The sequence below is a fragment of the Panthera pardus genome, unplaced genomic scaffold (genome assembly GCF_024362965.1).
Source record: "Panthera pardus isolate Hobbes unplaced genomic scaffold, ASM2436296v1 HiC_scaffold_12, whole genome shotgun sequence".
NCBI lineage: Eukaryota > Metazoa > Chordata > Mammalia > Carnivora > Felidae > Panthera > Panthera pardus.
Window position 1 is genome coordinate 98114585 of NW_026526677.1, and position 14633 is coordinate 98129217.

The 14633-nt window shown below is 59.0% G+C and overlaps 1 protein-coding gene and 1 long non-coding RNA gene across 6 annotated transcripts in view; one reads left to right on the forward strand and one right to left on the reverse strand.

The window, feature by feature from the left end:
- The window catches only part of NECTIN1 (nectin cell adhesion molecule 1), a 92818-nt gene extending 81396 nt beyond the window's left edge, over positions 1-11422 (forward strand). Inside the window, exons 6-9 of one of the 3 annotated variants that reach the window (XM_019468877.2) lie at positions 347-494; positions 1513-1588; positions 2052-2168; positions 9873-11422. In XM_019468877.2, coding sequence (XP_019324422.2) covers positions 347-494; positions 1513-1588; positions 2052-2168; positions 9873-10013 — 482 coding nt within the window. In that variant the 3' untranslated portion in view covers positions 10014-11422. Of the gene's footprint in view, positions 1-346; positions 495-1512; positions 1589-1806; positions 1918-2051; positions 2169-2447; positions 2863-9872 lie in introns of those variants that run through there. The other 2 variants (XM_019468874.2, XM_019468878.2) reach the window with 2 other exon arrangements.
- The window catches only part of LOC109278515 (uncharacterized), a 291024-nt gene that overhangs the window by 66455 nt on the left and 209936 nt on the right, over positions 1-14633 (reverse strand). The window lies entirely within an intron of this gene.

Consider the following 14633-nt stretch of genomic DNA (forward strand, 5'->3'; position numbering starts at 1 on the left):
GGGACCCCCATCTCTGAGCACCCCTCTGCCTGCCCTGGCTCCCCACCCCCCACCCCCATCTCCATGCCCCAGATCCCCAGATCAGCGTCTGAGATTATGGGGCCCTGGGGAGCCAGAGTAGGAGGTCTACCCCACCCTAACTGGGCCAGCCCCTCCCAGAACTGGAGCGGGATGGAGGACGGGCACGACAGGGGAGGGGGAGGGGGACCAGGCTGGGGCATTGCCTCAGGGTCTGGTTCTCTTGCTTTGTGCCCACCTCTCTGACTCCGAGAGTCCTCTCCCTCTCTTTCTCTCTCTCTCTCTCTCTCAACCTCTCTCTCTCTCCACCTTCCTCTCTCGGCTCTAGAAAAGCCCCTCCCCCAGGAAGACCCTGGAAATGTGGCCAGGTTTCTAGGGGGTACCGTGGCCATTGTCCTCATCCTTGGCGTGGGTCTTGCTATCTTCATACTGCATCACCGACAGCAGAAGAACCAAATGGAGCCGGACTGTGGCGGGTGAGTGTTGGCAAGCCCACCCATCGGCCCACCCAGACGCCCCCTTTCAGCTGCCGCTGCCCTTTCTGAGAAGTAGGTGTGCGATTATAATCCACGGTTTACAGATGAGGAAACGAGGCACACAGGTTAAATGCTCTACACACGTTTACCCCAGCCGCTGACAAAGGGTGAAGGCAAAAGTCCATGATGAACGGAATGTCAACATGTTAAGTCAAGACAGGATCAGAAATAGTATCATGCAAGCTATTTTGGAGCATGAGGTGAAAGGAAAAATCAGTAATACTAATCCTACTTTTTAAACTTTTATGTTATTTTTTTTTAAGTATTTTTATTTTTGAGAGAGAGAGCGTGCACGCACGTGAGCGGGGGAAGGGCAGCGAGAAGTGGGGGACAGAGGATCCAAAGCAGGTTCTGTGCTGACAGCACAGAGTCCAAGGTGGGGCTTGAACTCACCAACCATGAGATGGTGACCTGAGCCGAAAGCAGACACTTAACCAGCTAAACCACCCAGGCGCCCTTCTCCTACCTTATTTTAAAATGCTGATACTTTGTTCATCTTGGACTTTTTTGCATTAATTTTAGTTTTAAATATATTTTATTTAGTTTTAAATATATTGTATTCAAATATATTGTATTCAACTATTCTTTATCGTGAGGACCGAGACTTCTGGGGCCCCCATAAGCTTTGCACTTGAGGTCTTGCTCCCGTCACCCTGGTCGTAGCCCGAATGCATCCTCGGGATTTCCCACTGTCCTCCAGGCCAAGACACCGGAGTCTCACACGGTTCCCATACCCGGGCTGGAGGGAGGGACAGGCTGGGCTGGGAGCAGAGATGCCCAGAGAGATAGGAGGGGCACTCTCAGCCTCTACCCAGCTATGCTGAGTAACCACACCCCAAGCTCAGACCATCTGGGAAGCTGCCTGGGAGCAGAGCACTGGGGGGCCGTCAGGGACCAGGACTGTCAGATGGCCTGCCTGGAACAGAACCCCCATGTGAGACTTATTCTGTTCCCCCAGGACTTCAATGCCCTCCTCCCAGAAGCTGGAGCCTCCCCACCACAGGCAGAGCCACCTTGCACCTGAGGACATCCAGGTGGGCCTGAGGCCCTGGAATGGGGGGCTGGGGAGGAAAACTGGGAGATGGCCACCTGAAGGCAGAGCCCTCCCACATGCATGGGCCTCTAACCAGTCCCCAGCACGATGCTAGCCCTGGCCAGTTCCCAAAAGGCCAGGCCTGGGTGAGAGGCCATGGCCCAGGCTTTCCCCTCCCCCTACAGAAATGACAAACTAGGATCCTCCCTCCCTGCCCAGGGCCCACAGGGGAAGCTCTTCCTCCACTGCTCGGTGCATTCATTCATTAAAAAAAAAAAAAATCAAGTACCCAGCAGATGCCTGACCCTGTGCTGATCACTTGTGCCTCCCAGACAGCCACGAGCGTGGTGAGTGCCAGGATGGGGATGCATGGGAACCAGACTGGGGGGGGTCCAAGACGGCTGCAGGGAGCAGGGTGCAGGGAATAGGCCGGGTAGCCAGCCGCTGGCCTCCTTCTCTTCCAGATTCTCCACCTGGAGCCACGGAAGCAGCAGGTGCAGCCAGAAGAAAAAGAAATGCAACAGCTGGTCCTGCAGACCCCCTACTATGACCTGGGAACCTCCCCCTCCTACTGCCCCTCGGTAAGGACCACCGAACCTCCGGGAGGGTTCCCCAAACCCAGCTCCATTCAGCCTGTCCACGAGCCCAGCTGCCTAGAGGGAAAGAGGGCAGAGGAAGCCCAGGAGATGGGGCAGGGAGGGCACAGGTCAGCCCACTAGGGAGGGGAGGGGTGGCCCTTCATGGTGGCAGCGGGTTCCCTGGGCAAAGCGGGGTCTCGGATGCTGACAGACCAGGGCAGGAGAGTGGGGCTTCCAGTGGGGTGGAACCCCAGCCTGAAGCCCAACTCTCTCTCCCCCAAGCCCCGCCCTCCATCTCTGCGTCCTGCACCCCAGTCCTCAGTCCTGCCAACAACCACCCAAAAGCCAGCAGCGGCCCCTCCTCCTGGCCCCACTCCCAGCCGCTCAGAGGGCCAGCGTCCACTCGAATGGCTGCCATCTCTGCCCACAGCTTCTGCCTTTCAGCAGACATGGGGGCTGGGGCGGCACCTAGACGGCACCAGCCCAGAGACCCAGGCCAGACCACCTGGGCCCAAAGATAACACATTCTCTCCTGGCACTGGTGAGAGAACCAGGCCTTTGTCTTCAGGGCACAGCCATCCTCCCTCTCTGCTGGGAGAGCCAAAGTGAGCCCATCTTGAGATGCCAAATCCAGCCCCTGGTGGGGGTAGCGTTCCCAGGATGCCAAGCCCAGAGGACCAACCTAGCCCCTACCCTCTGATTCTATGCAGGGGGTAAGGAGACCCCCAGCCATTTATTGTTCCTCAACCAGCCTAGAGATTTGGAAGCGAGCTAGGACACGCTGGGGACACAAAGTCTGCTCCTTAGACAGCAGCTAGACAGCCCCTTCCCAAGTGAGGGTGCACGCCCAACCCTGCGTCCCAGGCTGCACTGCGTGGTCCTGTCAGTTCCAACAGAAGGGATCATAATGGCGGCGTGAGCAGTTGCTATGTGGGGAGGTTCCAAACACTGTTCTGTTCAACCCTCACAACAACCTACGTTGTTAAGTCCTGTTATCGCCCCCATTTTCTAGAGGAGGAAACTGAGGCTCAGTGGAGTTGCGAGGTTTGTCCAACATCACCCAGAGAGCACTGGGAAAAGCGTTATTCAAACCCCTGGTCCCCTGGCTCCCAAGTCCAGGCCCTAACCACGCAGCAGCCACTAGGATGAGCAGACCGGTGGGGAGTTCACCTAAAAACAGGAGCCTCGAGACTTGCAGAGCCTCCGGGTGGGAACCAGCTGATGCACAGCGTCCTTCAGCCCCAGGCATCCTGTCTGAAACAGAATGCCCAGCTCCACTGCCTGGCTGTCCCTCAGCTCCAGGGACCCAGAGAGCACACAAGCCAGCCCCTGAGAGCTCGGGTCTGGCGTTCTGAGTTCATTGCTGGGTGTCACTTTGGGCCACACAAACACAGAGATTCAGCTCACCCACCCCTTCCTCCGGACGGTGAGAAAGGACATTCTTCCCAGGCCTGAGCATGGTTAAGGTAGGAGGGAGTGCAGGGACCCTGATATTTCCAGAAAGGAGAAAGCCATGCCCTGTTTAGGATTCTCCAAATCAGCCTCGCTCCTCAGCTCAGGCCCTAGCCAAGAATCCGTAAACTTGTCAGAGCCCTGGGTGGACAGAGAAGGGGGGAGGGAGGGAAAGAAGCAGAAATGGGGGCGGGGGGAGGGCTGAGGCACAGGGGGGAGAGGCTGGTGATTTAGAAAGTCACGGAAGCCTCCAACGGGATCCCCTGAAGAGGGGCCCAGGCTCGGCATAAAAATCGCTGTGATGTAACGGGACAGCTGCAGCTGGCTGGCCCCAGTCCCCACTAACGACTTCCCAGTCCTGCGCTCTGACTGCTGCCCCCTCAGCCTGGCACGCAGAGCCCTCCCTGGGGGCACAGGAGGGGCCGGACAGCTCAAGGACAGCCCCACCACCTCAGCCCCCCACAAAGCACATGTTCACACTTAACACACACACACGCCCTCTCTCGTACAAGCCCCTCACCCCAGGACAGCCCGCCTCGGCCCCGCACCCCCAATCACACTCCCCCTGCAACCTCTCTCCTATAAGCCCCAGACCTCGGCACGTGGCTCCGACCCTGTCCCCTCCCTCCTAGCCCTCCCTCCCCGGCCTCTGCTCATATCGGATTGAAGGAAACCCCGACTGAGCTTGTGCATTCAAGAAACACAACAAGACCACTTGGGACACAGAACAGAGCCAGCCAACCTCTACCCATCAGCCACGGCGCAGACGGGGCCAGATGATGGGGACATCTACGGTCCCGAACCCAGAGGCCACAAGACTAGGGCACTGGGGCGGATGCGTGCGCATGAGAATGGCCTGTAGGGTGGCGTAGGGAGGTCAACTCTGGTGTCCTGGGGAGGCAGTGGTGTTGTCGCCAAAAGAAGTGTAATTCCTTTTGGCTCACAGAGCAATTACTGGGCCGGGAGAGGATTTATCCCCGGCGCTCTGGTCTGTTAGCAGTGCAACTTGTATACAAGTCACATTATTGATGTCGTCATCAATTCTCCTTCCCAACAAGTGGTGAGAGGGAGCCAGGCAGAGAGCATGCACTGTTCGCAGAAGCAGGGCTGGGGAGGAGAGTGAGAGGGCTGCAGGGGGTCCAGGGGCCCAGCAACTAGAGCCTGGGCGGCCCAGTGCCCGTGCTTGGTGGCTCCGGAGGCTAGAACTCAGGAAGGACTCCCAGAGGCTCCAGAGCGGAGCCATGAACTCTAGGAGACCAACAGGAGGAGACATTGCCTTGTCTCGAAGGAGAGACAAAGCCCAGGCTCGGAGCAGAAGACTGGACACCACGACCTTTGGAGGGACAGAGTTCTGAAACTACTGTGTCTCTCAAGAAGGAGCCACCCAGATGGGATTAGATGCAGTTGGGGGGGGGGGGTGAGGGCAGCTGCGAGGGACCAAGGAGGGAGCAGTCAGGGAGAGTTGTCAGCCCCTGCTTCAGGCCTGACACCTGGGAAGGGGGTGGGGAAGGAAGGAGGGTTGGGTGGGAAGAGTCTCGGGTTGCCTCACGTTCTACAAAAGTTTGGGGCAGGCCGCAGGGTCCTGGAGCCACAGTCACTCATTCACTGCTAGCAAAGTCCTGCCCCCGCAGGAACGGTCCCGCACGGGATCCCCGCCATGCTCAGTCCTTGGTGGGAGCAGCCGGAGGGCTGTGACCTCAGCACAGACACGGCGAGGGATCCAGCTCCGGCTGCGTCAGCCACACTGCCCACAGCAGCCCTGAGTGGCGCATGTCCACGGCCGCCATGGTCCACCCTGGCACCACGGAGGTCTGCTCCGTGCCATGCGGGCCCCTCTTCCTGAGGGACGTGACCCCTGTCGCTCCAGAAGATCTCAGGGTCACAGCTGGTACGCATCTGTCCTTTCCACCCCCCTTCTAGATTCCTCTCCCTCAGCTACCGCCTCAGCAGGTCTCGGTGGCTTTCCCAGTGCCACGACCCAAATCTTCATTCCTGAGGGGTCTGAGCCCTTGACCAGCACACCCTGCTCAGCCGGGGCCGTTGCATGTGCCCATTCACCATTAAAGTAGAAGCCCCAGTAGTCACCTGTGCCCTGCACATATCCCTCCCTGTGTGACAGCAGCCCCGCCTCCTCCTGCCGATCAGAGCCAATTAGCTCCACCAAGAAGGGCTCCACCAAGAAGGGTGCCTGAACACCAGCAGGCAAGTGCCCCGGTAGTAGCCTGAGCTCAGTGTGCAGTGGGGCCCTCTGCCCTCCAGGGCCCACGGTTGTGAGGCTGGGAAACACAGCTTCCCCCGCTGGGCCACTGGGAATGATGGTCAGTGGGGCCACCCCTGTTTTCCCTTGGGTCTTCGGACCCATGTATTTCCCTGCTGGGGACACAGCACCCTATGGAGGCTTTCAAAGTATTGCCACCGAGCTAGTACTTCTGCTGGCATTTGGATGGTCCAGCAGCTACAAATGGGGCTGCCATTCAATTAAGCCTCTGGTAGCCAACAATCCTCCTCTGGGCTCCATCCAGTTTCTGCAGGGCAGAGACTATGGGTTAAACGGAACTAAGACAGAGACCACCCCTGTATCCTTCTGGGCTGTAATGACAGCATTAGTCTCTCCCCGACCTCAGCAATGACATCACTTTTGACTTGCCCTCTTGGCTGGTGGGGGCATTTCCAGAGGTTTCCACCTGGCTCTTGTCCCACAGACCAAGGGTCCAATGCGGTATGAGCACGTCAAATACCATGCCGCCTAGCAATGAATTTGCCCTGTTCTCTGAGGTCCTTGCCAGGGTGTTGAATCCCATGTCCCGTGAAGACACCCCCAAGTAAAAGCATTCTTGCCCATCCAGCCTTGGTTCTGGCCCCTTTGATCCAGAACCTTCCAACTCCAACCCAGTAGCGCTAGCCTGGTTTTTGCCGGGACATGCCAGTCAATTCCTACCACCGCATTCTCCCTGGGTGGCATCTCTCCTCTTTCATCAGGCCAGCTGTCCCCAGCTGGGTCACTCCAGACTTTATCTTCAGTTATCAGCCTGGCAGCCCAGAACAGAAGTGGGGCAGCTCCCGAGGGAGGCACCTGTTGCCTTGCAGGGGGAAGACCCCCGCAGCGTCTTCCGGCCTGGAATGGTGCTCACTCTTGCCGGGGATGGGTGGGCCACCTGCGTGCTCTGAGGGGACACATCCATTTACTGTCACCTCAGTTCCCGAGTTCCAGATTTTCCCAGCCGGAGCCCTAGCACAACACACCTGGCTTGGCCAAGCATCTCTGGAGCTCTGTGATGCTTATTCTCAAATCCTGGATCTGCCCCACTGCTGGGTCGGCTGCAGGTGGAGGTGGGGCCTCTCTGTCACCCCCTACAAGGGCCTCCGGCTCTCACATCGAGCCCCTCGCTGTCGGTGACTCCCAGCTTCTCATTATCCCTAAGTGCCAGCATCACCAAATAACCAGCCAAGTCCGTCACTTCCCTGACACTGCTTCCTGCACGTCTCCAGCGGCTGAATCACCGAGCCTGACAGAGCATCCCCTCCGCCAGGGCGCTTCTCCCAGGTCCTCCTTGCTTCCAGGCCCAAATGCCCAGGTTACCTGTTGCCACCTATCCTTCTCGGACCGTTCCCGGTGTCACCGGTGCTAGTTCGAGGCCTCCTGGAAGAGATGACAAGATGCGATGGACGGGAGCTTCCCTGGGAGGGAAGGCCTGTGGAGGCCAAAGCAGAGGGGACAGGAGGCAGGTCTGGCCTCAACACAGGTCCGGCCCTGAGGAAGGAGTGGGGAAGAAGGGCGGAGCACGTGGGACAAATCTCAGGCTGCGGCACAGCTCTGTGAAAGCTGCCGCTGGGCCCGTGGGGAACCCTCCAGCCGGAGTCGGAGAAGTCCTGCCAGAACGGCCTACGCCAGCACCTGGCCCTGCTGCTCAGGGACGGGAACAGCAGGGGAAGCGCGCTCACCACAAATGCCACGGTGGATCCGGCAGGTGAGAGCTGTCACCCAGCAGTGTTCCGCACGGCGGACCCGAGTAGTGTATTTCCAGGGCTGTTACAGTTTCAGACAAAACGGAGTATGGGACGTCCCGGGCATGGATGACCTTGGGGTGACCTCGGGATGGAGCCGGTGGTCGGGTTTCCCAGGGGCCACCTCAGGGTGTGACAGCTACCAGTTCTCCGAACTCATCCCGGGAGGCGTGTGCCTTCCGGGACGGGCTGGTGGCCAGGGCCAGGCCTACAAGGTGCTCGTGCCAAGCAGGGCTCAGGTCACTGCTCTTTGCATCTTTGAGAAAGTTCTATCAAGGCAGAAGGTGAAGCATCCAGGGTTTCTGGGGGACCTCTCCCCGCCCCCCGGAACCCAGAGAATGAACTGGAGAGCTCCCCTCCACCCCCCTGAGTGAGACAGCCCGGAACCACCTCTCGCCATCACCCCCAATCTCCCAGGCCTCGGTGGGGATCAGAGCCAAGGCTGCCCCCAAACGGACGGCACTCGGTCGGGAAGGGTCCACACAGAGAAGTTTTGTGGACATACTGGTCTCTGAGCAGACAGCCTCGGTGGGAATGCGCCCGGGCTCCCACCCACCTGAAGCACCCATCCCTAGGCATCTTCATGATGACGGGAAGGACAGGAGGCAGGGTCCATTCATCCCGTGGCACCGCTGGCGTGTGGAATGAGGACAACCATCGATGTGTCCATCGCCTGCCTCCGCAGGATGGTGTTCACACCATCCGGGGAGGCGGCCACCCCTCCCACCTGGGGGAGTCCCCTCTTGTGGAGTCCCAGCTCCTCTGGCCTCAGGGGCTCTCGGGGATGAGGCGAGTCTGCGCTGCCTCCAGGAGACCCCTTCCTCTCAGCACCTGCTGCTCACACACTGCCCTGCTTGCCTCGAGCCCACCTTCCCGGCCCTCCAGCTCAGGGCTTGGGAGCCAGACCTCCTGTCTCTTCAGCCTCGCCCCCCCTTCCTTCTGCCTCTCGCCTCCTGTGCCCTCAACCTCCTCCCTCACCTCCAGGCAGGCTCTGGAAACACTGGGGGCTGCAGAAGGAAAGGCGCTAGGGTGTCAGTTTCACTTCTGGGAAATCAGGAGCTAATTGCTCTAATCTTAGCCCTGCCATGTGTCCCTGACGATGGTCACTGATGGGCACGGGATGGGCGTTGCTGAAAGGCAGATGAAATCAGGACACTCAGCCTTCCTGCCATGCAAGCAGCCCAGCCAAGGAAAAGAAAACGGGCACCAGCCTAGGTCACAGGGGGTTGGCCTCCCATGGCGCGGAGCCCTCCACCTTGCCCCCAGGCTCCTGCCCTGCAGGCCCTGGGAAATTCACCTCTTCCTCCACCCCTCTTCCGCTGACGGGACCATCTGTCTGTCTGCTTGAACACTGGCACTGAGCTTAGGAGGAGGCGCTGGTGAGGCAAGCTCCAGGGCTAAGAGCTGGCAGGGCCTCAGAAGTCACTGAGAGACCCTTTGATCTTGCTGAAGGGGAAACCAAGGCCAGGTGAGAGAGAGAGGGAGGGGCTCGGCCCAGCCACAGCGGGAGTAGACAGTAGAGCAGGAGCCCCTGCCCTCAGGTGACTCTTGTTCTAATAACCCCCCAATCCAAGTAAGAGTCAGAAGTAATGCAGTGGCCCCTTGCAGAGCTCAGGTACGAGCTGGAGCCCCAGGTTTCCATGATAGTGCTAGTTCACGTAAAATTTTCGTCCCCCGTTTTACAAATGAAAAACTAGGCTCAGTTGGCTCGCCTGCTTGACCGGCCGCGGCAAGAAGCCCAGCTGAAGTTCAAAGCCAGGTCTTCTGACTTCAGGTTTCATTTGATGCCCCCACAGCTCTGCCAGCATCCTCCCTGTAACCTCAGGCACATCGCTTCCCCTCGGTGGGCCTCGGTCTCCGCCCTCCGCAAAATGAGAGGGTTGGCCAAACTAATCTCCCGGAGCCAAGCACAGGGGGGCTGGGGGCAGGACCCACTCTGCCTCCACTCACCCCAGAGCCCTCCAGTGATCTACAGGTGGTAGAGACAGCTTCGCAGAGCAGCACATAAATGCTTTGTGACCAATTTTGTAAACGCTTTTGCCGACCCATTTTCTCTCTTGCCACTGATAGATTGCTTTTCTGGTTCTCTCTCTCCCTCCATACCTCACAATTTTCCACGGCCCCCCCTTCTCCCCCATGCACCCACCTCACCCCCACACCTCCCCATCTCATCCCGATGCCTGGCCCTGAGGCACTCTGTCCCTGTCCTTACCCACCTCGCCCCCTCCTGCACCTCTGCCTCATCTCTAGGGCTCTGGCCTAAAGGACCGTGATGTCCGCTATGCAGAACTGGACGCCTCAGCCCTGGAACTGGTGCCAGGGTCATGGACGACCGTGCCAGGGCCTGGAGAGGTTGTGGAATATGCCACCATCCAGCTGACCCCACCCTAGCACATGACCCCTAGCCACCCAGCCCTGCCTCTGGACAACAGGTACATTCGGCCCTCCTCACTCTTCCCAGTGAGACAAACGCACGGAGGGCTGGAGAGAAACTGTGACAAAAAGGGTAGGGGAGGTGGGCCAGACAGGTGCAGAAGGCACCTGCACCAGGGGCTGGGAGGTCTGCAACGTAGTCTCATTTCTGCCGTGAGTTTACTGTGTTACCTCGTGCATATAATTTCCCCCCTTGGAGACTCAGTTTCCCCCATCTGTGAAACAAGGAGGTTGGAACCAAGAATCGTTAGGGCTCCTTCCTGCCCCAACGGTCCCCAATTATCCTTCTGTGGCTCCAATAGGGATACACTTCTCCCAGCGGCTGCCTCACTGCCGACATCACGGGTGACCTCTTAGCCCTCACCGGGCACCTGGGTGCTCCACTTTATTTTCTAATCACGGGGCCCCCAAGGTCAAGGCTGCATGCTCACATCTCCTCTTGACCTCTCTTGGCTCGGTTGAGCAGCTGGATTCAACCAACCTTTACTGAACATCTGCTCTGTGCCAGGCACTGTGCTAAGGGCTCAGGGTTCAGAGATTCCCGCCCGAAGCAAGGTCCTGCCAGGGGGCTCCCGGCAGAGGGGAGGGTCCTGAGCTCCTGGACTGAAAGAGGAACTGCTGGGCTCTGCAGGGGGTGGTGAGCAGGGCTCTCTCTGCAGCCTGGATCCTGGAGTTACATGGAGGTCACAGAGCAGAGAATCAGAGAGACAATAAGGAAAGTCACCAAACACGTGAGCCTCCCTGAGAGGTTAAAGGAAGCTCAGGACCCCTCAAACTAAGAAGCTAGAATCCCAGGGCTGGAGACTCAGGTCCAAGGGTTCACCGCTCCAGCAGCAGGTGAGGAAACCTGAGCTCGAGGCCCCGCGCTACGGGCTGGTGTGGGGATGCACAGGGTCGGGGAGGACAGAGAAAGAGACATGATGGAGAAGGTCAGGATTAGCCGGGAGAGAGATGGCAGTGCTGAGTGTGAGAAAAGTCCCACGAGGCCGCTGAGGGCTGACACTGGAGGGGGTAGGACCCAGGAGGGACTCACTGGTGGCCCCCGCGGCACATTTACTCCACCGCGTCTCGGGACCCAGAAGGGCCAGGACTCTGCTCCCTAGCCAACCCCGTTGTCCTCCACCCCCCTGCCTCTCAACACCCCCGTGCACTCCTGCAAGACATCAGCCATCCCCAGCCACCTCTACAGACAGAATTTCGCCTAGCCCCAAACCCCGCGTTAGTGTGGGAAGGACGAGGACCCAAAGGGACGCAGAGTCTTCCCAAAGGCCCCCGCACAGCCGTCCTTGGAGATCCTGGCATTGTAATCGGTCATCTCCCTCCTCTGACTTGTCCACCCCACCGAGGAAGGGGTGCTGCGGGCATAATGAGAGGGCTACTTCAGAGCCTTCCTGTGAGGTCTGGGCCCTGGGAGGCCCACAGGGAGGAGGGTGTAGTGAGAGAGAGAGACTGGCTTGGGTGGGAGGGGGCAGGAAAAAAAAAAAAGGCATTAATCCCATAAATCCTAATTTGGAAGCCGTCCCAGCCCCTCTGAAGCACAGGGAATTGGGGCGGTTATAATCCTGGGTGCTCCTGGCAGAAACCCAGGACAGGGAGAGGTTGTGCCACCTCCCTCATCAGCTCTCACTTGCCCCCCCTCCACCCCCCCCCCCCGCCAACATTCCCACTGCCAGCAGAGCTAAGGGGTGTTGCCTGGATCCCCCCGTGGGAGGGGACCCTGTTTGGGTCTGAAAGGTGCCGGGCCAGGTTCTGGGAAACAGAAGGCACAGGGCAGGGCCAGGCTCTAAGCTGCGGGTCTGGGGGGAGAAGGAGGCTGTTCAGCTGGGGAATTAGCCGGCTCCCAACCCCCAGCCCCCGGCGCCTGGCCCCTTCCCACCACGTGTTCTCACTTGCCAGCTTGAGCAGCCCCGAAGGAGGAACTGGGATGTCAGACAGGAACAGGTGCACAGCCACGCGGGCAGACCCTCCCCCTCACAGCGGGCCTGGGCCATGAACCCCAGAAGCCCAGGGGTGAGCACCTCACCTCCCCCTCACCCCATCCCCTTGGACCATTTGATGCCCTCCACGAGGCCAGAAACGTGTTAGAACCTCTGGATCATTAAACCAACAATCAGCCAGTGACAGAAGTACCCAGAGAGAGGTGCCTCCCCTGGGAGAAGGGGGCACGGCGGGTGAGGAGCAGTGGGCAGAAGAGGCCAAAACCTGGGGCCCCACGGCCCGCACCCCCTTCCCAGGCCTCCCTCCCCGGTCCTCAGGCAAACTCAGCCTTTTTGCCCTTTCTCCGGCCCCGGGCCTGGCCAGTCTCTGTCTGCCCCCAGCGTCTCTGGTTTGGGCTCTCCCCCAGTGTCTCTTCCCCACCAGCCTTTCACTGTCCCGTCCACCAGCTCCTCTCTTCCCGGCTCTCATTCACACATCTGTTCCTCACTGCCCCCTCCCCCAACCTTCCCTTCTCTCTCCCACCCCAGCTTCTCCTGCCCTTTCATCTCCCCCTTCCTGGAGCTCACCCCACTAAAGCTGCCGGCTCCAGAGGCCAGGACTTCAAAAGGAGATCAAAGCTGGGTTCCCCCATCAAAGACCAGGCTCTGCCAGGAGCACCCCCCCTTAGACCATAACTCTCCCTGACAGGCCAGAGTCCCACATCCCAGCACCCCAGGAAGCACATTCTCGGCCAGAGCCCCATGCTGGAAAGGCTGCTGTGTTTGTTGGAAAGTTCCCAGCACTTGGGATTCAAAAAACCAGTGGAAACCCAATATAGTGAGCCCCTTACTGGCTGTGTGACCTTGGGCGGGTCACCGAACCTCTCTGACACACAGCTACATTGTCTAAATGGGCTATCGTAGGGGCGCCTGGGTGGCTCAGTCGGTTGAGCGTCCAACTTCGGCTCAGGTCATGATCTCACAGTTTGTGGGTTCGAGCCCCGCGTCGGGCTCTGTGCTGACAGCTCAGAGCCTGGAGCCTGTTTCGGAGTCTGTGTCTCCCTCTCTCTCTGCCCCTCCCCTGTTCACGCTCTGTCTCTGTCTCAAAAATAAATAAACAGTAAAAAACAATTTTTTTTAAATGGGCTATCGTTCATCTTACAGGACTATCAAATGGATTGAAGGAGGAAATTCAGGTAAAATATCTAGCACTAGGCCTGTCTTATAATAGTAGGTGCTCAATAAATTGTTGCTTTGACTATTGCTGCTATTACAAAATCCTCCAGAGATGAGAAAATGTAGAAATGAGAACAGAGGTGTCCAGGGAGTGAGGCCTGCTGCTACCCCCAAAGACAGGGGTCCAAGCATCTCAGTTTTGGGCCCCAAAGGAACCACTCTATCTGGATCCCGCTCACCGGCCGGTCGGGGCCTCAAGAGCATGAGGCGGCCACTTGGAAGCCGCCTCGGCTTTGTCTCCGGCCTGGGCTCTCCTGCCCAGGCAGCCCCTTCTCCCCAGCCTCCGGCCCGCGTCCTTGCGCTCAGCCTGGGCCCAGCCCCACATCCCTCAAGGGGATGATGGCGTCTAGATGGGGTGGGAGGTGGGGCTAAGAGGCCAGGGCTGCATTTATGAAACTTTTCTTGGCTCTGAACATCAGAGAACTCCAAGGAGGACGTGACTTGAGTAAGTCCCTAAACCTCCTGAAGCTTGTTTTCTCATTTGTAAAATAAGGGGTGAGCTGCTTCAAATCCCCCTTTGGCTACAGACTGTGCATACATTATAATTTTAAAGAACCGAGGAGGTAGAACTCAAGGCTTTCTGAGCCCCTCAGGACCAGGAGACTAGAAGCCGATCTTCAGCCCACACTGCTTCGACAGCTGGCAGCTGTGGCCACTCAGCATCCCTGCCGGAGCCTCTGCCGGTCCGGTTTCACCAGGAAGCAACCGAGGCTCGGGAGAGGAATGGGCCTGCCCCCTGCTTCCCATGTACCATCTGATGGGGACGATTCTCCCCTGGTTGGAAACGGGCACATGGGAGCTCAGAGCCAAGGAACACAGGTCAGGCTCTGTGCCGCCGGCCTGCCCCACAGCCCGGGACTCTTCCGCCCCCTCCCCACTGCCCAGCACTGGCCCCACCCTACACGTCTGCCCCCACTTATACCCCTGGTCCCAGGGCTCCCCAAGGCAGCATCCCACCCTCCGGATCACCGGCCCCCCGACACACTGAGAAAAGCGACCTCCTCCTTCCCAGCTTCCTGGCTCGGCAAGCCCTCCCTTGCCTGCCCCCATACACACACCAGGGTCCCCTAGGTGTCGAGGGCTGGGCCAGAGGTGCCCAGCAGCCTGTGCTAAGGGACGAGTTCCACACCTGTGCTTTCCAGTACACAGCCACTGGCTGCGTACTGTTCCTCACCGTGGCATTACTCCCTCTTCGTTCCAACCTTACCAGACACGCGGCCAGGGGCCGCCACACCGATCTACACACACAGCGGCACCACCAAAGGGCCTGGCCTCTGCCCCTCTCCTCAGCGGGCACATTCAGCAACGGACACTTCTGAAGCGGGCCCACGGGATGTTCAGGGTGGTGAGGCGGGCAAGAAAAGTTCCTGCTCCCCGAATTCCAGGCCCCAGGGCAGCCTCATCAGTTGAGCCCCGAGTGGTCACT